This window comes from Trichomycterus rosablanca, chromosome 16 (genome assembly GCF_030014385.1).
Source record: "Trichomycterus rosablanca isolate fTriRos1 chromosome 16, fTriRos1.hap1, whole genome shotgun sequence".
Lineage (NCBI taxonomy): Eukaryota > Metazoa > Chordata > Actinopteri > Siluriformes > Trichomycteridae > Trichomycterus > Trichomycterus rosablanca.
Genome location: NC_086003.1, coordinates 25,025,598 through 25,053,069, shown reverse-complemented (window position 1 = coordinate 25,053,069; position 27,472 = coordinate 25,025,598). Strand labels below are relative to the sequence as shown.

The following is a 27,472-nucleotide window of genomic DNA, read 5'->3' as shown; positions in this document are numbered from 1 at the left end:
AGAGAGAGAGCCGCTGAGATTTGAGTTTGAACGAGTTTAGATGAAACCGGTTAATTCAGCATATGGTAAATGTATACATTTATTATTATGTTAACATTTTTATTATCGTATACAGTTAAATAAGACTGCGAGTTAAAATAATTGCTCACAGTATTAATCGCTTTATCGGATAGGAGAAAGTAGTTAGCTCTTTGTGCTAACCATCTATTCAGCTGTTTAGCTAACTAGTTACCGAACGAACACTAACATTAGCTCGTTTTATTTCGAGTTTTTATTTAGTAATAAATGTTTATTGGCTGATTTGAATCGTTTATTTGTAATTGTTTAAAGTTCTTTAAACGACGCGACCAGTTTAAGCAAAAAGCACCTGTTAACATCCCTGAAATAAACTGGTGTTAACTGGTTATCTAGCTATGCTAACCTACTTATCTCCAGCTAACCTGGTGCTGTCAACTTTTTATACAATCATTTACAATCATATTTTAAATGTAGGTTTCTTTTTGATTACAAAAGTGAATTTAATATTATTTGTTTTATATCTAATTTTAAATCATATAATAAAAATGAGCTTAAAATACAAAAATGTTTCGTATTTAAACACATGGGCACCACAGATCAAACATCATGTTTTGTTGATTTTTATAAATAAAAACAGGTTAACAGCATCTGCAGGGTGGAAACATTTGCACAATTTAATCCACAGTTTTTTTAATCCATATAATTTTGATATTTTATGTTTTATTTTTTCAATTTGTTAAATTCACCAAATAAATAGAAATTGTGCACCAACATCACAATACCACACTTAAGTTTGTACCTTATAGAGAATATGTAACTTATTTGGGCATCTCTGTGTGTCTGCCACCCAAGCAGAGGTACTTTTCATTTGTCTTTTTTAAATGTAATTAATTGGACAATTTGCCCTCACAAACAGTAACTGGAGGCGAGGTTTGAATTCAGATCCTTAAGGCCTGGGTTGTGTGCAACATCCACACAGACGTGTTATGCTACAACTTGCTCACCACATTCTTTTTTAAAGGTCACTATCCTGGATCATATCAAATCAGATTGACATATTTTTCATTCTGTACCGGACACATAAACCACATTAGACATCCTTACTTTGACATTTTAAGTTGTTTGCTAGGAGATAATTTGAGATATTATTGATTGAGCTCTGATATATACGAATGAAAAAGAAAAACAATTGAAAATAAACCTGGAAAGAGAAGAGAGCAGTTGCGCTGTTGGTAAAGCTATGGAGTGTGGGTTATGTATGGACTTGTATTTCAACAGATATGATGGATTTTAATATAAATGTAATATGCTAAAATTGCATGTTTTAGAGCAGATGAATAAAACTGATGTGAAAAATAAAATATGTTAGTGGCAGCAGGTCATGTTGGTGTTGCACAGTACCAAGGTCCTTGGGAGCTGGATAAAAACCTTCCTATAGATAAATGTCTATAAGGAATTGGTTGTGTTCTCTCCATGCATGTGTAGATTGCTTCTCGATACTATGCTATCCTTAGACTGCCCAACAGTTGGGAAAATGTGCTCTGATGTGTTTTTGGGTGGCATCAGACCAATTGTCATTAAAGATAAATAAATAATTGAAATACTTTAAGCCATTAGTTTACCTTGGGCTGCAGGTCTAGTTTAACCTGTGCATGGGAAGCACTGAACAGTCGTGTTCTGTTGTCTCTGAGTAACTTCTGTGTATTGAGAATCCACGTAAGACTTTTATGCTCAGCTTCCACAGGCTGTCAAGGCACAATGTGCAATGCGGTGCATGTTGTGAGTTAAACAGATATCAAGTTTTAAAGGTTTAATGTTATTAAACTAGTTTATGAGTTTGGCTTATAAACTAAGATAGATTTATAGATAAAGAAGACCAAGATTTATACACAGTAATGTAATATTTAAACTAAGTTGTATTAAGTGTCTCTGGTTTTCTTTGCAGGTCAGAAAGATGCCTCGCTCCTCGGCTGTTGAAGGATCCGTAAGTGTGCTTATTTAAAACTCTGCAGGCATGATTTTTTCTGTTTTTTTTTATTTTGGGGAAATAATCGATGGATTCTAACACTAGATATTTATTGGTAGTTCAGGGCAGATTTGGTTCTGATTTAGTTATTTAGGTATTTAGGTCGCAGCTTAAATCAGGAAGTTGTAAGAGATCAGGAAGGATGTGGTCTTGAGTAGCTAAACACATCTCAGCCATGCTTAGAACCACGGTATGTACTGTTTAGTAATCATAAGTGTTAAGAGCCGTTAAAAAGAATGCTGTCTTTTCATATTTCACTTTCTGTAACAATATTACATGGGAATGTTACTGTAAAAGGGTTTGGTTATGAGCTAATCACAAGCAAAGACAACCCCAAAATGTTTAAGATATTTAGGTGATGGTATGTTGGGCATGCTGATATGCTAGGGAATTATGAACATGCCAATATTTTATTTGGTACACCAACTTAAACTGTTTTGAATTATTTACTGTTTGCATTGTTCACATTAAGAGGTACATGACCAAGTTGTGATGGTGTGGAAATGATTGATTTCACTTTTTATTCACCTTTTTGAACAGTATATAACTGCAGAATGTGCTAGTGAAGAGAAGTCAAGAATAGCAGCGGGTCTTTTGCTTTTTGCAGTCCCGAAAACACAAACAGAGCCTGTACTTTTAGACTCTAGGCATATTTTTATGCTTTATGTTGCAGACCTTGAGAACTTGTAGAATCTGATCTTCAGTTTTCAACTGCAAATGCTTACACAAGACATCATAAATTCAAATCTGCCTGCCTTGACTTTTGTAACACTTTATGCCATAGACTTGTTGCAAAACTGATGAATGCATTCGCTTTTCTTCTGGGTATCCTGGTTTCTTACTGGCTTTTACCTCTTAAAGAGCGTTTACAGGCTGGGCTGGCTGCTCCATGTTGCCCTTAGATTTGAGTAAATGTTGCCCTGCGTGCAGTTTGTTTAGTGTGTATTTGGGTATTCCGGTTTGCACGCATGGATTTAATTTTGTGCCGGACCCAGGGCGACCTTGACCAGGATAAAACGTAGGGTAACGATGTATTTATAAGAATTTTTGGGTGTTTTTATTGTCTGTATCCTTCCGCTTATGGATTACTGAGCTAATGTACCCTGGGGCGTCGCCATAACGACGGCGGCGTGCTCTGCTTGTGCGCATGCGCTCCCTCTCTCTCTCTCTCTCTCTCTCTCTCTCTCTCTCTGTCCAGCCGGGATCGTGTTTCTCAGTATGAGGTAACGGTGAAGCACATATGTGCATCGCTCGATCTGAACCGGTGTACTGCTGCTGCACTTCCTTTGTTTCCCTCACCACTGTACCGATGTGTTGTTAATCCTCACCCGGTAAATAACGGGACTGACTGGACTCCGTGTGCCTCTGTTTTTGGAGTAAGAAGAATGATAGCATCATTATCTAATGGAAATGTGCTGGATGTTCTGCAGGAGGGATTTAATGAGGTATTTGCACTGATACTGGCGTCCCAACATGAACTTTTAGTTTTTGCACACTGATCTCCACAAAGAAGGTGCTCCACTACAGCACTAGTTTTGCTCTTTCTTTGCTTTAATAGTTTGATGTTTGTGTAACATTCAGGAAAGAAACTAAAAGCTCAGTTGCTATTATTACACAGGAAAAACTTACCTACCGACTTCAGGTCCTGAAAGAAGTTAAAGAAAGTGTTTTGCATTAATTGGTTTTAATAAGTGTCTCTTTCTTGTGTAGAGATGCCTGGATCTGTTCTTAAGATTGAACCAGATTGGCTTTGACGTTTGACATTTCCGATCTAAACAACTGACGAAATGATGTGAACACACCTAATGCTGACTGTTTATGGAAAGTCCTTTAGCTTAGCTTGGATCACAATTTAGGCAAATCCTCACAGCTTTCATTCATTCATTGTCTATAACCCTGTCATCTTTTGGAAACGCCACTTGGAAACACTGGGCTCAGGGCAGCAATACATTCTGGGCCGGTCGTCCATCAGTGGCAGAGGGCAACACACACTCACACAAGCCTACACCTAGCTGGAATTTAGAGTAACCCGTCCACCTTTACATGTTTTTGCTAGATGGAAGAAAACCGACCTACCCGTGGCAAACCCACCCAGAAACAGGAGAAACACCTTAATGGCCAAACACCTTACAGACCTAAGTTGTTGCTGAGCTTGCTTTTTTGCAATGGGAGTCAGAATAGGGATGATTGTATTGCAGTCAGTTGCTGGTTTTAGGTTGTCCTGATAATCTTCTCTCGCATTAATTCAGAAAGCGTGCTGTAAAATCTTTCATAGTGCATCTGTCTAGTTTGCACTCCCAGACTGAAGCAATTGTACTGACAGAAATGTTTGAGGTATTTAATATTGGAGGTGGCTTTGTAGCTTTTTCCATTGAAGTTTGTCATTTACATTTAATTATCCCGCCTTGTCATGTAAGACTAATTATTTTTAATTAAATTTTTACTGCTGCTTTGTTTTGGTCAAGGTTGCAATGGGTCCATTTTACCCAGAATCACTGGTTATGTGTTATAAGGTGCAACCTGGCAAGACCTGATGTCTTTCAAAAGTGACCTTGTATTTACTAACTTTGTTTTTGGAAAGGTTGGGACAATATGCGATTAGTTAATTCTCTTCTTGTACTGACAAAAGTGCAAATAAATGGTTTCCATTTTTTCACTGACCACCTGAATATAAACAAGTTTAGAATTTGATTTGGGAACTGAGGACACTGAATTATTATAAATAAAAGGAATTATTGTCCTTTCTTGCTTGATACTGGGCCCCTTGGTGGATCCTCCTTTTATACCCAGTCAACTTTTTATGTTGTGCTGCAGGCATGGTACTTTTGTCGGTTAAGTAAAGGTTCAAGGAAATTAACAAATGGCAAATTTTTTTATTGCTTTTTACAAAATGTCCCAACTTTTCTGAAAATGGGTTTGAATGTGAAAGGGGCTTAGTCAGTTGTCATCTGCACAAGCACTTTTAATGTAGGTCAGTAATACAGTGCCTCCAATCATAGTCTTCTCAACCTTTTTAACTCGGAGAATAAGCAGTTGCCAAAAGCACACAATCAATTAACAATATCAGTTTTATTATAAGCCTGTAGTATAGAGGTATGAGATGTACGGTAGCAGGTCGGAAATGGGTCACTGGCTGAAGGTTAACAGAACCTTAACAGAAATGAAGAAATACATTACAGTTCTGAGAATTTTTGTAGAATTGTAGAATACTCTTTTATACCATTAAGATCTTTTCTGCACAGCTGTATTTTATATTGCAGTGTTTTCTGCAGCATCTGTTAAACCATGTCTCTTGTTGCAGCTGTCTCTGCTTTACCCATAAACCAGTCACAGATTTGCTATGGTTCTAAGCTGCCTACATACTGTGGAGGTGCAGGAAGCTGCAGGAAGAAATGACAGTCACATCCAAAATTGCAGTTGTGTGCTCAGTCTGTTTTTGAAAACAGTAACCACTCATTTACTGTTTTGCCTGGCTACACTAAACTATCATCTTGTTTCAGTCGTCTAGCATGGTCAGTAGTGACAGTGCTTCAGTGCTGAAAGCTCACTGTGTTTTGTATCCTATCTGGAAAGCAGCCGTTTTGGACCACTTTAAGCTTTTAGTGAGACAGATATGCCTCACACAGGGCGGCCATTGTTTTAGCCTGCTCACCGTATGCCAAATGTTCACACAGTTTTCAGAAGGTGATTCAGTTTTCAGAGTGACCACTAAAATCTCTCTACTCTTTGTTTACATGAAAACACCAAAAGTAAAGACAAGCTTTTTAGATTAGCATTGTTGAAGTGTTTTCTCATTTACCATTGTGCGTTTAAAACTCTGCGAAAATGCAGATATCACAAATGACCTTGCATGCTTGCATACGTGTTGCCATCTCATTTCATTTCACCCAGATCTTAGGGGTTGTGGACTAGTGTAATTTACCACTGCTCCACTTAAGCACCCCAGATATAATATTGTATTGTCTGATTGAAATTAATTTGTTTTGAAATAGGTTTGGTGAAGTTATTATAATTACAGCTCTTTAAGGAGAGATAATTTTCACACAGCTTCACACTATTATCATACTGCCAGTGGGCATAATACTGCAGCAGTGCTTTTTGGGCGCACTCCATCCCTGCATGTGCATGACTGCACTCATGTACTGGCTGCAAAGGAAATACAGGCTAAGCCTTTATCATTTTGATGAGACAGAGAAAATGCTGGGTAGCCTAGTCAGCAACAGCATGGATTAGGATCTAACAGACCATTCTGAATTAATGGGGTGGATTTGCTCTATTGTAGGATCTTAGTCCTGAGCTTTGAGTAGTGAAGCCTTTTTTCACAATTGGTGGTCCTTCAGGTGTACCATGTGTACCCTTTCTGTAATATTATGGATTACCTGGTTTGTTAAGTTCTTAAAATAAAAATGAACAGCTCCATGAAATGAAATTTCTTGGACCATTCTTGTGGTATCTGAGACACCATCATACATTTTTTTCTATTGGTTATTAACCATATAATACTCTTATTTTGACAGGTGGGCATTGTTTACACAGCACATGCAAGTGATTTCCCTGGGCTTAATGTATTTTTATGATCTTTTATACAGTAGTTCAGTAACGCAGACTATTAGCTCGAGGGTAACATGTCACCTTCGTAAACTAAGACACTCTGAATTACTTGTACCGGGAACTCAGTTTTAACTTTGGGTTAAGTTATTTACTGCTTACAGCTTATTACAAGCTAGACAGTTCACACGTATATGTGACTACATAAGCAACTTGTCGCTTGTAAGTGTGAACTTGGGCTTATGGGCTGAACCACTTGCAACTGACTATACACTTTCAGTAAATGTGTCTGAGCATACGAAGACTTATTTCAGTCCTAATGCAACTGAACTGACACATCTTTCCATTTTTATTTATACCCTGAGTTTAGGACTGTACTTACCGATCATGTAAATGTGACTTTATTGTGTGTTGTGTTTTTAGCAACAACTGGCAGCATACGTATCATGGGTGAATGCGCAGTTGAAGAAGAAGCCTGGTTTGAAGCCTGTGACTGACCTGCGGCAGGACCTTCGAGACGGAGTGGTGCTGGCACACCTTATTGAGATAGTGGGTAAGCCAGAAAATCTTCTCAGTCTGCCTCACCACCCCAGTGGCCCATATTGTTTTGATTTGTCCTGTGCACAATATGTAATGTAATTATTGACTACATGGACAAACGTATTTGGACACTTGACCATACGTTTTTTGGACATCCCATTTTTAAAAACAAATGATATATAAATCGAGTGACCTCTGTGTGGTCTTTTCAGCTATAACAGCAGCAGAAGAAGGTTTCTCACAACCCTGTCCATCCCAACAAGATGTGCAAATTTTTATAAATATTGTGTAAATAGTTCATAATCCATGCCCATATTGAATATCTTTTATTTTGCTGTGTTGTAGCGGGCGAGCTCTTGGTGGGCATTCACTATTTACCAAACGATATTCATGAGCAGAGAGAGAATGTGGAGAAGGTTTTGCAGTTTATGTCATCCAAGCGGATACGCATGCCTCAGACTTCTTCCCGAGGTGAGTTACCTTTAATTAGATTATCATCTTTGCTTCCTAACGTTCTCTGTTAGATATAACTACCTCTTTCATCTCTCAATTCTCTCTGTTCTAACAGACATTGTGGAAGGAAACCTGAAATCTGCTATGAGACTCATATTGGCCCTGGCAGCACATTTTAAGCCATCTGCTTCAGCCAATCACAAAGCAGGAGTTAGTGTAGGAAGAAAATCAGCTGGTTTCTCAGCCAGTCACAGACCTCATTCCACTATGGCCATGGCCCAGAATGCAGCAGCAGCTCTGGCAGCTGCCCGACACGATGCCTCTCGCTCAGGCCGCAGCGTCCTTCATCTCAGACAAGACTGGCAAAGGTTAGTCCCAATCAAATCATCAATCACATTCGTGTCTGTCTATGATCTTCTCCTTTGTGTAGATATTTCATCAAAATACATTACATGCTTGCAATTACCTACATAAAAGTACTATAGCTGTTTCACTCACACCCATTGCTCACAGTTGCATGAAATCAATTGTACATCACTTGGCATTAAAATTGGTTTATTGCATGGGCTTGGTTTTGATCACAGAGCAGCTGCACAGAAGCCATAGAAGCACAGAGCATTGGCTGAAGTAGTGTAAAGCACAACACAATTGGACTCAGGAGAAATCCATTCTCAGCAGTGATCATACATCACCATATGACAGACGCACAGACATGCATGACATTTGTGTCCTTTGCAGTTAAAAGTCATAATGAGCCATTAATTTTTTTACTGTAAGATGCTTTAATTACATTCATTTCAGAATTCTTTTGAATATTATCATTATTTCTGAATAATCATGCATGACTCGGGCATCTCTGATGAAGCTAAAATGGTGCGTTGGTATCATGTGAAGCTGGAACTCGAACACAATACGTGCACAGTCAGTAAAAGGCAGTGTTATTAGATTGTAACATTTATACCAGACTGATGAAGATGGAGAAGGTTTTAAGGAAGGAGAGACGGTGCAAAAACTTGAGCTGTGCTTTATTTAACTGAGTTAAAATGATGCAAGCTGTTCAGCTGTTTTTTTTTATAAGATGGTGTATGAGAGAGGCTGTTTAGACTGGAGCTCCTCGGCTTAATGCTCATGCAGTATGCTCAGTTTAACTGGATTATAAAAGAATAGAGGCTAAAGTTCTTCCTCTCACTTTGAGTGATCTATTTGTAGCTGTTAATTAACAATTAACATCTCTATCTATTTTTGCCTCCTCTGCCTGAGTGTCATGTTCGGTTCTTAAGATTTTTTTATTCAGAAAGTACATTTTACAATGTACAATACAGTGTTTCCGAGTTGAAGAAATAAGCAGCTAAAAACAGCCTAGCAAGCCGCTCAGGTGGCGCAGCGGTAAAAAGAAACGCGCTGCAACCAGGGCTGGATTCTGAGAAGCGTGGTATCGAATCCAGCCTTGCTTTACCGGTTCGAAGCTGAGTGGCTATATGAGCAACGATTAGCCGGTTGCTCATGTGGGGGGTGGGACAAAGAACCGGATGTGGGTCTCTCTCTGTCAGAATGCGATTGCGTTCTCTGCCGGCTGATTGGAGGCGCTGAGGCACAGAGATGGGAGAGGGTGCCCTTAGGGTGTGTCTCTCCGCATGCAACGCTAGGTGGCGCCAAACTCGTCAATGTGTGGGTGGCAAAGATGCATCTGGCTGCTGCTCGTGTTTCGGAGGGGATACGGGTTAGCTTCAATCACCTCCGTCAGGGCAGGGTTCGGCATAGACAGAGAGGAAGCACGATGCTAATTGAACAATTGGATGCGCTAAAAGGGGAGAAAAAGGGGTAAAAAACAAAACAAACAAAAAAACAGCCTAGCAATCAGTGCTGGTCCCAAGCCCAGATAAAAATAAGAAGGGTTGCATCAGGTAGGGCATCCGGCATAAATACTGTAACAAGTCAGGTATGTGGACCAAAATGATCCACTGTGGCAACCTCTAAATACGGGGGCAGCTGAAATAGAGAAATTTTTTTTGATGCTCATTAAATTTAGAGCAAAATGGTCTGTATAGATGTGAGTCTGCTTATTTGATCTAAAATGTGTTAATATTGGTCCAAATAAAGCTTTATAATAGAAATAATACATATAATTGGTCATTTTTTTATTCATAAGGTAACTTATGAATCAACAAGTTAAAATCATGTATATTGCTGAAAAGCTAGCACTCTAAACTTTCAAATACTACCTTATTTATCAGGCATCTTGACGGGGACCAAACAGCGTTCAGGATGGTTTAGAGGTTGATATATAATAATGCCCTCTTCTGGCTGATGTTATGTACTGCAGTTGTGTTCAAAGTGGTTGTGTAATGACAAAAACCAAACAAATATTCATTTTATTTGTAATTTTCCTTAAAATCCTCTGTCAACTTAACTTAAAGTTTAAAGATGGAAGCTTTCAAGGGTATCATTTGCTTAGTAAGAGATCAACACAGTCATTCCAATTGTTATGATAAAAAAATCAGTTTTAATGCTGAAACATGAAAGGGCATTACCCAGACTGTTGTCAAAGAGTTGGAAATGTAATTTATTTAATTTTATAGGTTTACACTATGTTACAGCTGTGGTAAGCTATAATATGCTGTAGTATGCTTTAGGGATGTAACTATGTACCACCAGACAGTTAATATTCAAAAATTCCACGAGTTAAATAGATTTGACATGTATAATGAATCGATATTCACTTTAAACAGCAGAGGGCGCTCGCGCTATACACCTCGCCTGGTTGACATCACTGGCGCTATACGCCTGGTTGGCAAATTGGGCTTACTTCAAAATTGTTCTGCATAGTTTGCACCAACCTCAGAAATAAAAGAGCATTCATTATTTAGATCAATAAAAGATGATCACAAATACAGTATTTTATTTATGAAGGAAACTTTGTCATCATCTGTCTTTAATTTCAGTTTTAAAAAATTGTATCGTGAACCCAGTATAGTGAATCGCATTGCATCGTTACATCCCTAGTATGCTCCCAGCCTTGCGGTGAGCGAAGTGAAAAAAACGCTTATGTGAAAGTCATCTAATGCTCCTTTTAAGCAGCACTAAAGCAGTGCAGAATTGTGACGGAGCTTTTAGTAGATTTAATAGATCTGAAATGGTAAATATTTACTCTACATATGATGCTAAAAATCAAATAACTGTTATTGGGAATTTAAATACAACTTGAAACAATGTTCTGTGAATCAATTATGGATAAAAACTCAATACAATGTTTCCTTCATACTAATTTTTTTTGGTTATTCTAACCCAAGGCGAAGCTCCAGTGCTGAAGAGGAGATTGATAACTCATGCTGGAGTGTGCGAGCCTTGGTTCAGCAGTATGAGGGACAGAAAGGAGCAGAGGAGGAGGACCAAGAGGCAATGGTTTCTAGGTAAGACCTTCTGCCCTGTGGCACTGTATGGCCAGTATGCGTATGTGGTCACCCCTTTTAATTATTGTGTTCCAGAGTTGTAGCCAACTTTGGCTGGAGTTAGAGCAGCGTCAGCCGATGTAATGCGCCCCTAAAGCCAAGAGGGCCCAACACTTTTTTTTTTTATTCATGGTCCAAAGCTTTACCCACTAGGCTACCACTGTCCCTTTTTTGATCCAGTCATTACAGCAGTAATATTATTCACAAATATTTCACTAAAGACATATCATCCAGCTCTAATCATATGTTAATAGCACCAGAAAGCAACATTTTGGTGCCCAAACACTGTGAGGAATGTAGTTATTTAAAGAAAAACACTGGAACTGATATAGTATCGTCACATATATTAATAATTCCACCCCTGCCAGGTAACATGGACTGGTTTGGTCTAAAGGTTTCTCACAGTAAGACCAGTGTAGCTTTATTTGCCTAAGTACTTCTTCACCTAGATGTGAGCCAAGCAAATGAGTACTGATTAAATGTTATTGCTTGGTCATGTTGGTACCACAGGCTCTCAGTCATCCACTGAGAACAATTGTGGCGTTCTTTATTTCGTTCACTCTGATCAGCTCACTGCCTCTGTTGTTTGTGCTGAAGGACTAACACACCCTAGAGCACCTTGTTACAAACTCTTCATTTTCCCTCCTGCTGTCACAAGCAGCTGATTCAAGAAATTAGTGTCTGTGCTTCTGCGTGATGCGCCTGCAGCTAATATTAGTTAGTCAGCCACTATCGTGAATACCTTAATTTAGTGAGTACATTTCTAATTTTTTACATTTTATTATATTTTTCCTCCCTTTCTCTTCATTTAGTCGTTTTCCATTCCATTTACTCTCCCCCAGGTGAGCTGCAAAGTATTATTTGTCTTGTCTGACATGCCTGCTTCTTTCCACCTGCCGGTGGCAGACTCTTACAGAGCTGTGTCATTTACAGAAAGTCACATAAGGCCCTCCATGAATCAACCACTATTTGTGCAGGCAACTTAACCAAATAGCAGAGCTAGTATTTTCAGCTGCAGTGAGGAACCCCATCAATCCTCCCTTCCTCAGGCACATCCATCCACTGCCAAGATGCAAATTCAGGCTCTAATTGGTGGTGGGCTAGGGCATTAGGCATATACATCTACATTTATGTATTTGGCAGACACTTTTGTACAAAGTGATTTACAGCTTACTCAGTAGTCCAGTATGTCAACTGATACACCACAGACCTGAGACAAACATGTCTAGACACATTATTAATATTATTGAGGCTTGCAGTGGCCCAATATTATTAACTTATTTAAACACATCATGTTAGTTTTTTCTTTCTTTCCATCTGTCACTCAACTGTACATCAGGCAGCCCATGGACGGAGAGGTGGAGGCTAGGGCTAGTTTTCCTAAAGTGCATGCAGATAGCATTCTTGTCTAATAGACTTTCTCTGTTTAGTGCTGTATTAGCTAATATGCTTTGGAGAAATGCTTTTCTGCTTCCTTTTGTGTGCTTATGTCTTGTGATTATTATTCACTGTGAACTCAAGTAAGCAGTTCAGAAAATGTACCAAATCCTGTGCTCTTCTGCTTCCTCTGGCAAGTTTAATTTAAAACATTTCCCCCTGCCCTCGACCCCACCAATGTGCTAATCCTCAAGAGAGGCTGGGAAATTAAGGGGGCAGAGAGGGCTAGAGGGACGGACTGGTGGGTAAAGGAGGAGCAAAATCAAAAGGAGGGACAAACTATGTCTGACAGCTCGACAAGAAAGAGGATAGTGAGAATAAGCAAAAAGAGAAACAGTAGGAATCTGCGATCTGTCTGTGGATCAGACTTTATTTAAAGGAGGAACTCTTTAAAGGACTACAAGGGGAGAGAGAAGGAAAGTAGTAGAAGAGCAGAAAGGGGGCAGGATACAGCTGCCTTGGCGACAGAGTAGCGCCTCTCTTCTCTGTTATTGAAACAGGGAGGAAAAACAGGATTTCCATATGTGCCACGTCGGGAGCAGCTGAGGACTGAAACACACACGGAGGCTTTTTTTAAATGGGCAAAGTTGTTTTTCACTCTTTGAGGCTCTGCACATAGTGCTGCGGTTTTTTGACACACTGTGAATGGGTCAGTTGGGTCGGCCGGGACTTGAGGGGAGGGTGGGTCTGTGGGAAAGATGCTGGGGAGCATTCTAGTCGATGCTAGCGCAGTGGGATAGCAATTTAAAGCCAGCATGGGAGCTAAACAAATGAAATGGTAAGACTTTTATTTTTAGCATGTTTCCTGAGACTGTAAACCAAAGTTCACATGTGGAGATTCTGACTCTCCTCATGTGAGATTAATAAATCTTGATCAATCTTTTTAATGAATACTATATTTTCTATATTTACTATAAGACGCTGTGTTTTTGTATGCTTGTGTATCAGTTTACTGTATGCTATGTTTGCATTATGCTCCTATTTTTATATTCACACTGCAGCCGTATTTCTAAAGATTGGATGTACTTAAGTCCTGCTAAACTGGCAGACCAAGGTTATGCTAAAACTGGCAGTGCAGTTGTAGGCTAGTGGTTAAGGTACTGGATTAGTGATCAGAAGGTTCTTGGTTCAAGCCCACAACACTAAGTTGCCACTGTTGCGCCCCTGAGCAAAGCTCTTAACTCTCGCTTGCATTGTTACAATTGTTAGTCACTTTATTAAATGCCTTAATGTAAACTGTAAGTTACAGTACCTTGAGAAGTATATATTCTCAACTCTTTTATTACATAAATGGACTACATGGACAAAATTATAGTAAAAGAAAAAAGAGGTGGCGTAGTGGCTCGGTGGGTAGCACTGTCACCTCACAGCAAGAAGGTCCTGGGTTGGAGTTGGAACAGTCCGGGTCCTTTCTTTGTGGAGTTTGCATGCTCTCCCCGTGAGTGTGTGTGTGAGTGTGTGTTTGTGTTTGTGTTCTTCCGGGAGCTCCGGTTTCCTCCCACAGTACAAATACATGCAAGTGAGGTGAACTGGAGATACAAAATTGTCCATGACTGTGTTTGACATTAAAAACTTGAAATGATGAATCTTGTGTAACCAGCAACGACCTGTCCCGTCATGAATGTATCCAAAGTGTGTGAAACATGACGTTAAAATCCTAAAAAAAAAATAAGAGAAAAGAACAAACCTTTTTTTGGCTGCTCCAGTATTTAGGGATTGCCACAGCAGGTCTGGTTCATTTACCAGTTTTGGCCAAGTTTTTATGCCGGATACCCTTCCTGATGAAACCCTTTTATTTTTATCCAGACTTGGGACCAGTACTAAAAGCGCACTGATAAGTGCACCTTCCAGTGGATAGGCTATTTCGGTTTTTATCATGTTTTTAAACAAAATCATTATTTATAATGGTTAAGCGTTGTCAAATGTACAGCAGCACTGAAATATGGTGAAATTTTTTCGACTGCTCTCATATATATGGATCGACAGCAGATTGTTCTGGCCCACATACCTGATTTAGCAGAGTTTAACACCGGATGCCCTTCCTGATGCAATCCTTTTTTTGTTTATTCAGGCTTAGGACCAGCACTGAGAGCACACTGACAAGTGCACCTCACCATGGCCTGGCTATTCGGCCACCGAAAGATTGCATTTCCTGTGTGGTTATGGTTAAAATAAATGTATTCTGCAGTTTGGTTTTTCAGTGTTTTTGTAGATTGTTTAATTATTTCGTCTGTCTGGACTAACATCCTCAGTAATAAAACTTAAATGCTTATAATAGCAAAATGTTATGCTCCCTCTTCCTGGCTTTTTTTTAGACAGATGCAAAATGATCTGTTGGGTAACATTTTTTTCATAATTGCTGTTATTTTAGAGGAACATGAATTTCTGGGACTCTTGCCAAATACTGAAGTGTAAACACACTATTTTAATGGGCTTCCTGTGATAAGATGTAATCACTGCTGGTTAATGTAGAGTGGCTAATAGGTCCCCAAACAGTGAGACCATTTCAGATGCTTGTCTAGCAAAAGTAAGATATGTAGAAAGTGTGTATAGCAGTACAGAGATTCACTGATTGTTTGTAGTCACAGAAAATAAACTTTTTGATAAGAGTTTCCCAGAGATGCCACCTGCTGTGTACAGTCACGTAATAGGGAATACACAAAGTGCTCATCAGCAGCTTACAGCCTTCACTACATTTTTAAATATACATACACACACACACACACACATACACACACCCATCCACCTATAGGGCAATTCAGTGTCTCCACTTAACATGTTTTTGGACTGTGGAAAGAAAACCGGAGCTCCTGGAGGAAACCCACGCAGACACAGGGAGAACATGCAAACTCCGCACAGAAAGGACCCAAACCGCCCCGTCTGGGGATCGAACCCTGGACCTTCTTGCAGTGAGGCAACAGTGCTACCCACTGAGCCACCGTGCCGCCCCAATAGTAAAACATCTTTCTAAAAGATAATTGTTGTATTCGTATGTACTGAATTTTATCAGCATTGAATGCACATGTTGGGTTTGCATCAAAATCTAAAAAGTCTGAATGAAAAGGCCACACAGGCTCTTTCTATATGTAGAGAGAAGCCCTGTGATGGATTGGCCCCTGTCCGAGGTATTTCTGCCCTGGGGGAACCGTGCCTGCTGTGATCCTGACCAGGGATCCTGAGCCTTTTTGGTAAAGCAGTATATTATATTATCTCAACACCAATATTTTCATCACTACGTCCTTGTTTTCTTTATCACAGCATTGTTCTTTATTCCACTTCCATTCCATTTGGGCTCTGCAAGTAGGGTGAGGGTTTATGAAATTACACAACCCCAAAAGAGGTCAGCCCCCCCCATGATCACGTTAGCAAAAATAAAGGATATTTATGTTGCAGTAGGGTGTCTCTTTCAAAATCTCAGTCCTGTGCCTTACTGTCTAGCTGAGAACAAAGAGCACATCTAGTACAAGCACACATGCAAACAACTGCTCCTCTGTTTCATTGTAAAACTAACATTATTGTGAAGAGAGAAACTGGGTCACGTGTCTTTGTGTCTCCCATCCTTGCAATGATCACAAGCACAAAACGCATCTTACTGCCTGCAGAACTGTTGGAAGATTTCAGTTATTTCAGTCACGCTGCTTCAAAGCACTGTCAGGGTATATGTCGTGTTATATCATGGTAATTTGTGTAATTTTCCTGCCCAGTGTCAGGTTTTTTATTTAAGCTGAATCATATTTACATAACAGATCTGCTGCACATTTTAATTACAAACAGTCAGTCTTTTTCTTTCTTTGCCATACTTCATCATTACTTACACAGAAATGGTGTAAAGCAGGTCTGTTTACATTTGCATTTACATTTTCAGCATTTAGCAGACGTTTTTATCCAAAGCGACTTACACAATGAGCAGAACACGATGAGCAATTGAGGGTTAAGGGCCTTGCTCAGGGACCCAACAGTGGCAACTTGGTGGTGGTGGGGCTTGAACTGGCAACCTTCTGTTTACTAGTCCAGTACCTTCACCACTGAGCTATCACTGTATGTATATATTATATAAGTTCTTTTTTATGAAAAGTAAAAGTACATGCATTCAGTTCTGAAATAGTAATTTTGTGAATTACAAATTTGTAAATTATTTATAGAAAATATATGCAACATTGATTTTTTTTTTTAAACTGTGCTTCTTGTCTCACTTCATGGCTTTACTGATTATTTAACAGTAGTCTAATAACAGTAGCTACTCTTTTAACATGGCCCTTTGGATTGTAGCACTTTACTGTTGTATATTGAGATCGTACATTCACATTTACAAAAGCCACTTACAATTGTAGCGGAATGCTATTCATGCAATTGAGGATTAACATCCTTGCTGAGGGGCCCAACACTGGCTTGTGAGGCTGCTCGAACCGACAACATTATGAATACTAGCACAGTTAATTCTGACTTCAGGTAAAAGAATAGAATATGTTAAATTTTTCACTGACTGTGTGTGAATCCACAATAATAATTTGACCATTGTTAGATTTTGGCACTGTTTTTTGTTCATGTAAAACTGCATAATACAATATTGATATAAATTCTTTTGACGTGTAATTAACAATTATATTTAGGTAACCTGGTTAAAAGTGACTTTGTTTAGTAAGACAGTAAATTTCCATGATGTTTCATTTTGGGAGACTGTTAGAGTCTGTTACAGTCAGTAATCCGATACAAACAAAAGTATATTTTTAGAGCAATAGTGGCTCAGCAGTTAAGGTACTGGACTAGTAATTATAAGGTTCGAGTCCCACCATGACCAAGTTGCCACTGTTGGGCCCCTAAACAAGGCACTTAACCCTCAATTGCTTGAATTGTATTTGTTCACAATTGTATGTCGCTTCTGCTAAATAACTTAAATGTAGTTGTAATGTAAATGTACTTTAAGACTTGTCTTTAAGGCTCTTCATTCATTTGATCTATTTTTTTTTTTCTTTGTATAGCCTGAGCTCTTCTAGTCCCATCCATGAACCTGGCCTATCAGAGGAGAAGGGACCACTTTTGGACAACCAATTAGGAAAAACAGGTACCTTCTCTTTACTTGTCAAAATGGACAGTGCTGTTTTGCTGGAGCTGATATGAATTTTCTCTCATTAGCCTCTTAACATTGACACCAGATTTTTACATTCACCTTCTGAAACTGCATTAATTTTAATGCTTTCTCTTTAGACCTGAAATGAAATTTTGCAGTGAAATAAAATTTCAGTGAGTTTAAGTAATTTAGTGCATGAGCTTTGTCCCTTTTTTACATTAGTAACTTGTTCTGCCTGAGATCTCATTTTAATATGCAGAGTTTAAAACTTTCTCATACCAATTGTCCCCGATATGTCCCATTGCTTTCACCCTCACCTAACCAGAAGTCTGTATGATTAACACTGTATAGTAACATTATATAGTCTATTTCTATTCCAGATTTGTCATGAGAGCTACTTGAGTAAATCTGCCGCTTTAAATGTCACAAAATGTCACAAAAACTGCTGTTTTTTTAGACCATATGACAAAACTGGCTTTTATTGGGCCAGGAGCTTCCCAGGACCATGATGGGAGGTGTATGAGGAGCTGTTCGTGGGAGGATCAGCTATGGGAACAGCAGGAACAGCTGGAGAGAGAAATGGTGGAGGCCAGGAGAATGGTGTCCAGCCTACAGGTGATCTGCAATACTCTATACAAACCTAAAAAGCCATGAGTCATACGTGCGTTTTTAATGTGCCAGGCTAAAATACAATGCTGATGAGGAGCTTCATCTGTTAAAACCTGGTAATCAGTTTGGAATAAGGAGAGTTATAGTAGGCTTCATAAGCTTTGAAGAATTTGCATAAGCAGTTTAAAAAGATGAGGTTGACAAATTAGCATTCACCCTCTCTGTCATGAAGTAAAAAATTGGTGTTAAAATGAAAGTGCCTAAATTGATAGATAAATGAACCCCATAATCCTTGTTGTATGTGGGTTTTATAATTTTTGTTTTTTATCTTGATGTGTGTTTGGGGTGTTTCACAGGCTCTGCTTCTCCATGGCACAACACCCGATGAGGAGCAGGATGTCTCCCTAAGTTTGGGCGAGGGAGTGGAAAATCCAGAGCAACAACTGGTATGGATCCTTCATGGACGTGTTTGAGTCTTTTCCTGTTTATTTTAAGTATAGCCAGTGGTTCCTAAACTGGGTTCTGCAGCCCCCATTGACCTTAAATAGATTTATGGGTGCTGCAGAATCAGTTATAAATCAGTTTCTGATTATACCATGAAATCTATTCTATTATTCTATTCTATTCTATCTATTAATGTGTATTCATTTGGTGGTAGTTGATATCATCTATTTGGCCAAAAGAATGCATACACTCCTCCCAGTTGCACAAAATAATATGATTTTAACATTGTTTAGGAAATGATCTTTCCTGTTCCATCATTACTGTGCTCTTGTAAGGACATTATTTCATGAGTCTGGTTTGTAGGAGCTACAGGGACCACACAGAGCCCAGACCTAAACCTCAACAAACACAGTTTGAATTGGTATTTTGATTGCAAGCCAGGCATAGCTGACTGGCCTTAAATTCCTACAGACACACTCCAAAAAAGTGGAGGTTGTTGTAACAGCATTAAAGACACTCCATGGGACTGCTCCATATTAATGCTCATGTTGTGTGATCTGCACAGATATGTTAGCAAATGCATCATGTGTGCACAGTAAGTTATCAAAACTAATAAAACATGCACCCAGTATATATCTAAGCTGATACTTTAAAATGTCAAATACTATTCAGACTTTAATACAGTTATTGATGCGAGTACGACAGCTACTAATACTTAATTATTTATATTGCTATTATTGTTGTTTTAATTATAATTAAGATAAGATTTTGTAATATTATAAATAGTTAACTGTAGTCGTAAAAGAAGTTCACTGCCATTTTGCACTGCTGAGAACAAAGGGAATTATTTACAGGAGTTTAGTGGCCTCAAGATGTTTGAGAATTAGTAAATTATTACATGTTAATGGAAAACGTTTTCTGGCAAACTGTTTGTGATCTCTCCTCCTACTGCTTTCTGTTTCACACTCCCTCGATATCACACTTAGTTCTAGCTGACCTGATCAGGTTACTCTCTGCTGACTTAAACTTTGTCTGTGTGAAAGAACCAGGTATCAATTTCCCTTCCTCCCTGTTTACCTGCCTCTTCCTCCAGCACAGTTTCTGCTTCGTTTGGCTGCCTGTCAGTGTTTCTGTTGGTTAAAGTTTGTTTGATCGTCTGTTTCGGGTTAGTGTGTTTAGTCTGGAAGTAAAAGAATCCTGTGTGTTTCCGTGCAGGTTATAATCCGCAGTCGTCTTGATCAGAGCATGGAGGAAAGCCATGAACTAAAGGTTTGTACTGTTTCTGTTTGGGTATTTAATGGCATTTTGGTTCTTTGCTTTATGTTTGCTGTTTTCAGTTGTTATATTAAACTTCTACCTACCAAGCAGGTTGTATATATAATATAATACATATAAGTCAATATAATATAAGTCACACAAACATTACTTTTAGAATTGGAGCTTTTTTCTCACCTCTGCTTGATATTTTGCTTTTCCTATAGAGGGAGCTGTTGAAGTACAAACAGGAGGCACGCAATCTGCAAGGAGTCAAAGTGAGTCATTTTTTAAACCTTCATGACATCAAAACTAGGAGTCACCGAGAGCTACGACTACTCTAACATTTATACTAGCAAACGACAAAGAAAATAATCTCATACCTTTATGTTTATTTTAATTTTATTTAAAGAGACTAGCTAGACTGTGACAGGTGACATTTAAATAAAGCTTTTGCAAGTATTAAAGTATTAGCCAAAATCCTAGATCCAGATTGCTGGCCCCAGTAAGCTCCTCTGACCAGTCATCTAATTCCACCTTAATTCTGCACTCTAGCAATTGAAAGTTTACGTAAGAAAAAATAAAGAGAAGTTTTACTGTCTGTGCTAAAAAAGGAGTGATGATATATATTATTATATTATTTTTTTTATATTAAATGTTGTGTCGTCATTAAAGAGAGAGGACTTTGCAAGCCAGCAAGTAAAAAATAAAAAATAAATGTGATATTTTGTTAGCTAGCTAGACAGCGAATTTACCTCGGCCAAAAATGGCAGTGAATGTAATTTCTTTTTTTTTTCTATTTTATTTATGTATTTTCTCCCATTTCCCCCCAATTTAACGTAGTCATTTTGTCTTCTGCTGCTGGGGGATCCCTGATTGCAGTTGAGGAGGGTATATTGCTGCTCACGCCTCCTCAGACCTGCGTGCAGCCCTTAGCGGAACCCTTTTTCACCCATGCACTCTGCACAGGTGCCTCTCTATCTGCCAATCAGGGTCCTTACACAGCATTTTTGAAGACCCCACCCACATGTTCCGGTCACCCCACCCACATGTTCCGGTCACCCCGCCCTAGCAGAAACGTGTCAGCTGCAGGCACTGCCAATTATGCCCGCTAGATGGCACCCAGCCAACTGGTGGCAACGCCAAGTTTCAAACGGAGGAATTCAGAATCTCGGCGCTGGTGTGCTAGCAGAATATCCCGCTGCGCCACCTGGGCTCCTGCAGCGAATGTAATTTAACCCAAACCTATGACCTGTAAGCTAGTTGACTAAGTTTAATTTACTGGTAAAAATAAAAATAATCATTTTAGCAGGTAAAGTCGGTAGAAATATTTTCCCCTCGGATGAATGGATAGGAGGTTAAAAAATACTGTTTACCCTCATGTTGTTAGCTTGAACAGTATAACAGGATAAACGCTGTTGTGTAGCACTATGTAACAGTAAAAACTTAAATGTAATTTATGTTCATGTGCTGCATATGTACAGAATGCTCTCCAACAGCGGATGGCAATGCAGGAAACGTCAGTGTTACAGCTGAAACAGGAGCTCCTACGCACCAGCATTAACCGAGACGAGCTGGACGGACAAAATGTAAGTACGAGTGAATTTAAAACATATGGAACTTATTATACGTTATCTCAGCCGAATGTAAATCAGCGTGTTAATTGTATTTCAGGCAGAGCTTAATAGGAAGCTGGAAGAAAGAAACAGACTCCTCAGTGAATATAAGGTACCGGAGATGCTGTAACATTGCTTACTGCGGTGAATGATGGCATAGGTTGTAGTATCTGCTAGTCTGTAAAATACAGTAGTTCACATTTAGACCTCAGTTACAGTTTATAAAATAACCACTGCTTTCCCCTACAGAAAGAGTCGGGACAGAAGGATCGACAACTTCAGCAACTGCAGCTGAAGCTGGATGAAGCGCTACACAAGTTGACTGCCAGCGACTGCCAGCAGGTAAGACATTTCTCAAAACAACCAAAACTCTGAATGTTTTCAGTGAGCTTTAGCTGTTCTCACCTGCCCTTCTGTAACCCTCAGGCTGACCTGCAGAGGGAGCTGGAACACAAACAGACGATGCTACATGAGCAGACAGATTCCGAGCAGAATGAGGTACGACTGAAGCAAACAGATACTTTTAACGTAAAGTTATGCTTAACAAGATGGTTTAAGGTTCGTTTTGTCTTTTAGCTTCTGGCCTTTCAGTGCAATGGCTTCCCACATCCAGCAGCATCAGAGTTCAGTGCAACACGATCACACAAAAAAGTGAGTCTGCAGCTTCCTCTCTTTTCTTAAGTTTAGTAATGAAAGGAATAATGGGAAGAATTATTAGCTTTACTATTATTCACTAGTCTTATAAGTAAATCGACTTCAAATAAGTGATATTGACCAAGAACAAATCGTTCACACAGTGTTCCCATCATTCAGCAGTTTACACACATTTGGAAAGGAAATGAACACTACATGGTGGACACTTGACCTTGTTGGACGTTCCATTCCAAACCATGGGTCTTCTCATAAAACATCAATGCCCGAACTCACACATTCCCACAGACACAGTCCAAAAACGTGCAGAAAGCCTACCCAAAAGTGGAAGCTGTTGTAGTTGCGAAGGTGAAACCAACTCCATATTAATTCCTATGGTTTTGAAAAAGAATGGCTACAAGCTCATGGCCACATGTCCACATACTTTTGGCCATCCGGTGTAGTGACAGTGGTTTATTGTGTACTGGGTAACACTGGTTACCTGGGTAACAATGGTGTGTTGTGTTTCTGGCAGACTGAAGAACTGCAGTTAGTGCGGGAGGCTCTGCGTAGTCTGAGGAACAGCTTCGGCGGTCATGATCCTCAGCACCATACACTGGACACACTGGAGCAGGGAGTTTCCAGCCTTATGGACCGTGTCTACACACTGGAGTCACGGCACAGGCAGGTGAAAAAGGTAGGACAAAGTTCTCACATACAAAATGAGTTGGACTGGGGTGCTCAGCCTGGCCCAGTGTCCATGCAAACACAACTGGCAGTGTTAGAGGGAGGGAAGGTCGGATGTGGTCTCTTCTCCCTGCAGCATGCTGTGTGTGTGTGGTGGGGTGTCATATGGATTAATTACACACATTCTCCCACATGTACATACAGCCTTTATTACACACCAGGGTGAGATCTGGATTAGTTCCTGCCTTACAAAGTGCTAGACTGAGACCGGTCTTATTTCTTACAGGTGAGAGGGAAATCTGGACACAAGGCCACTCACACTGACAGAGACTCCTGGCCTTCCAGCACCAGTAAGTTTTTCTCATGTAACAGTAATGTATTTACCATGGTTTAGCTTGTGACTGTTCTGTGAATGTCATGAAGGAAACCATTTTTAGGATGCTTCTGGTAAATCTGAATGTAATGATTTTTTGTATGTGTGCTTTGTTGCAGAACTGGTGCATTCTCACAGCAGCCCTGCACTTAACTCCTCAGCTTACACCAAGGTCCTTTACTTCACAGATCGCTCCCTCACACCCTTCATGATCAACATCCCTAAGAGGTTTGTTTAAAACTGCATTTTGATGGGACGAGGAGAAAATATGAACTTGTGCATGTGTTAGTGTGTGTGTTCCATCAGGTTCTACTGGTGGTTGTAAATGAATCTGCAAACTATGAACATGAAGTAAAACATAAGGGTCTGATAGAGAAATGCAACTTTTACCAAATAAATGTAGTGGATTATCCATTATGGATTTTCCAACATCACATGCAGTATATTTTTTTTAATAATATGTGTAATATTTTGTTTTCCTGCATTTGTGGTTGTAACACATGATATGTATTTGTGTCAGGTTGGGGGAGATTACACTTCGAGACTTTAAAGTGGCTATAGATCGAGAGGGCACTTTTAGGTACCATTTTAAAGCCCTGGATCCGGAGTTTGGCACTGTGAAAGAGGAGGTATGTAACATTATTTAAATAACGCACAGATTTTTTTGTTGTTGTTTTAGGGTGTCTTTTCACCCTGAAGTGTTTTTAAAGGTTTAGGGCTTAAAGCTGTTTGAACCACAAGCAGTAGTCTGCACCATGTGTAAATACTGTTTCAGTTAAGCATTAATAACTGTGATTTCTTTAACAGTCACATCACATTTTGTCTCAGTTGATTTGTAGATCTTGAGTTCTAATCTCTGGCTATTGAATTGAATTATATTAAGGATTGCATTTCTTTTTCTCCTATAATTGGCACAATCTAAAGGATCAGTGACATTATACAGTAGAGCAGTAAGTGCCCCCTCCAAGCAAGCTGTCCTATAATTTTGAGTCAAAAAATAAACATAGTTGATAGCTTTGCATGACTGATGTGATGGCCACAGCCTACAATATTAGTAGCTATATTTTATATGGGGATTGCAAGTTAGAGCAACATGGTTAAAATTATTTTTTGAGCTCCAGCTACACCAAGCAATAATTACATTTACTTTATTAAAAAGTAAATGTTGCTGACTGAACCAACACAGCATTAATAATAACAATGCAGAGTTGTTCTGTATACAATCAAATCCGCAACAGGAATGTGTTCACTCAGAAAATCACAAACAAATGGGCCCAGAATCACTCAAGGCCATGCTACCCTAATCCCAGCTGCTAATTTAGTTCATTATAATAATCATGAGAAGAAAGCAGCCAATAGAAATCTTTCTGTTATCACAACACATTGAAGCAGTGAATAACTTGCAGTGAAATTCTGTATCTCTCAGGTATTCCAGGATGAGGCAGTGGTGCCAGGTTGGGAGGGCAAGATAGTGGCCTGGGTGGAGGAGGATCATGAAGAGGGGAGGTAATTTACACACAGAGAAATGCACATAGTAATTATATATTTGGACATGCTACAGAAGGTACCTGTGTCATCAGAAAACCAGTATAATGAATTGTACAGTAATTGTTTATAGGCTTCTTCAGAACAGTAAATCATATGATATTTTATATATTTCATGCTGTCTTACACTGCCTCTCTTTGTCCTTTTACAGGATCTGACAGCACCGCCACTTAAACCCCACTGATATGAAATAGAAGGGTGACCAGGACAGTGCCAATCTGTATAAATAAATGTCCCAGTGTTAAACGTTCAGGTGCTGTACAGTCCACTCTAAATACCTCTTTGGCCTACCTAGGTTTTCCCTGTTGGACTAAAGCAAATGCAGGAATACAGAAAACCCAGAAAACCCTGGGGCCTATTAAATCGGCACTATTCCTCCAGGATCTTCTGATCTCAACACAGCCTGTTCGGCAGTGACCAAACTGTGGAGCCACTCCTGAATTATCACCGTAATACAGACATCCATTCTAAATAGACTGTCAGAGTCTAACCAAAAAAATCTGTGAAGCTTTGATTCTCAAGTGTCCTATTTAATATGTGGGAACAGTCTGAGATTTGATTAATTTGCAGTTGAAAGAGAGAAGCTTGTTTACACAGGTCTGCGTATGTTAGTGTAAGTGTACGAAGCTGATGTAGCTAGCAAGTAATGAAAAGTCTTTATTCCAAAATCTTGTCTTTAAATACATGTTAACACAGTTTTCAAACAGCATTCATTCATTAAGTGAAGCGACACGGACTTGATGTAGTTTAGGGCACAATATGACTTACTTGCTTTAATAAGCATAACGTTTTTCTTGTAGCTGAACATTATCGACTCCAGCGTCCAAAAGATGGAGCAGAGAATTATACCAGAATTATGTTTTAAATTGTATCACAGAATTTATCATTTAAAATTAAATGAGTAAATATGGACTATAGACAAAATTACATTAAATTGCTTATTTAATAAATGAAAAAAATGTAGCTACATAAGTGCTAAAAAACAAACATAGTTACCCAAAACAGGTTTGGAATTGGTTAGATGTGCTGTGCTGGTGTGTATGGAAAAGGATGCAAGGGAATTTATATTTATAAAATGTCCCAACATCTTTGAAAATAGGGTTATGTGAAGGTGGCAGTTGTATTCATTTAAAATAAAATTATAATGATGACCAATCCTGATTTAAGACCTACACCTCACAGCAGAATGAAGTTTGTATGTTCAGGATGGGTTAGGGTTTGTCTTGTCCTAAGCAGTGAGCAAAATCAGTGGCAGGGAAAGATTTGATCCTGGTTTCTGAATTTCAGTACAGTTACAGGAATAATTGTGTAAAACATCTTATTTACACAGTGAACATGGATTTATAGAGTAAAGTTCAGTGTAGAATTGTTTGGGTTAAAGACTTGCATTATTATGTGTTAGCAATGTTAGCTTTGTAGCTACAATGAGTGACCATATTTAGTCTAGAAAAAAATAGTCAATTTAATTTTTCAACAATCCCTTCATTAACGTTTAATAATGTTTTTTTTTTTATGTATGTACGTTTCTGGTATTTATGAGTTATAAAAGATTTGTTGTATTTATTTAAAACCGCAGTTGGTGGGATTTACAGTGGAGAACCAGAATGTGCCTGAAGTGATTTGTATTTTAGAGAAAGATCTAAGATTTGTACACAGTTTATCATTTGATTTTTTTTCTATGTTTGTAAATATGTTTACATTTCATGAGATGTGCAGATTACTTTTATAAAAAAACGATTTAAGTTTTATGAATTAAATGTCTTGAAGAAATGATTGTTTTCTGAAGAGGTGTTTATTGTAAAATGTATTTTTTGTACAGTTCAGTGTTGCACTTGAACCCTCATTAACATCAGTGTACCCACTAACAACTTCAACGATCAGATAGTTTACGATGATGTTTTGGGGAGCTCTTTTTGTTGTTGCAAATAAAAAATATATTAACATGTATGCATGAGTTCTGTACTTAATATTTGATTGGTGATGCTGACATTTCTGTTGCCACCCTCAATGTTTATTTTATGGTCTTATGCCTCCACATGCACATCTTTTCCCTAAAATCACGGCGCACATAGCAGTAACACACCCCAAACAGGACGCCTATCCATCATTGGGCCTCGGCCACCCCTAAGCCATAGCCAATCTGTCTGGCTGTTAACACTGCTGGGGAACAGCCTAACCACTGGGAGGTGCTCCTGTCAGTGTGCTTGCAGTGCTGTATCTAAGCCCAGACAGAAATAAGAGTGTTCTGTCAGAAAGAGCATCATGGGTGAAAACTGAGCCGAAATGGGAATGCAGACCAGACCCACAGTGGCAACCCTTAAATACAGAAGCATCCAGGAAAAAACTCTTAAAATAAAAATGTGGAATGTTGGTCAGTCAAAACATTAAAACTTGTGTCTGCACTTTTGTAAGTTCAATAAAAGTTTAAGATAATAAATATGACAGATTTTTATTTTTATGCCGCACTTTACAAAATGTCCTAACTTTTTTGAAAACAGGGTTAGGTGAAGGTGACTGTTATATTCATTAAAATTAAATTTACAAAACAAAAAAGTGTGCAAAATAGACAATACTTACTGAATCCACTGTATACAGTGGATATGTATACAAATCTCTATCTCCGCATTTTTCTCTCCTTTTTTGTACAAATTTAATAGTTGGCTGCAAATATTATGACCTCAAATGAGCTGCTAAAGGTTGAGTGAGCATGTGCTTTAGTGAAAAATATCAGACTCAAAAAAAGGAATTGACGAGGTCAGTTTCAGTTTCACAAA

General features: G+C 38.9%; 1 protein-coding gene across 3 annotated transcripts; it reads left to right on the top strand.

Annotated features, from left to right (window-relative positions):
• Window positions 1–26,645, top strand: dixdc1b (DIX domain containing 1b). 3 transcript variants are annotated; one of them, XM_063011863.1, is made up of 22 exons: window positions 1–65; window positions 1,964–2,002; window positions 7,016–7,145; window positions 7,478–7,603; window positions 7,701–7,953; window positions 10,876–10,995; window positions 17,451–17,533; window positions 18,030–18,154; window positions 18,505–18,594; window positions 19,808–19,861; window positions 20,074–20,124; window positions 21,331–21,435; window positions 21,521–21,574; window positions 21,712–21,804; window positions 21,889–21,960; window positions 22,039–22,113; window positions 22,628–22,789; window positions 23,066–23,129; window positions 23,272–23,380; window positions 23,673–23,781; window positions 24,579–24,658; window positions 24,850–26,645. In XM_063011863.1, exons 1-22 carry the CDS (start codon window positions 63–65, stop codon window positions 24,854–24,856), a joined length of 2,004 nt encoding a protein of 667 aa, XP_062867933.1. In that variant the 5' UTR covers window positions 1–62; the 3' UTR covers window positions 24,857–26,645. The 3 variants fall into 3 exon arrangements, with proteins under 3 accessions (XP_062867933.1, XP_062867932.1, XP_062867934.1); XM_063011862.1 differs by having other exon boundaries at window positions 17,997–18,154; XM_063011864.1 differs by lacking the exon at window positions 24,850–26,645 and having other exon boundaries at window positions 24,579–24,662.
• Window positions 26,646–27,472: the final 827 nt, after the last annotated feature.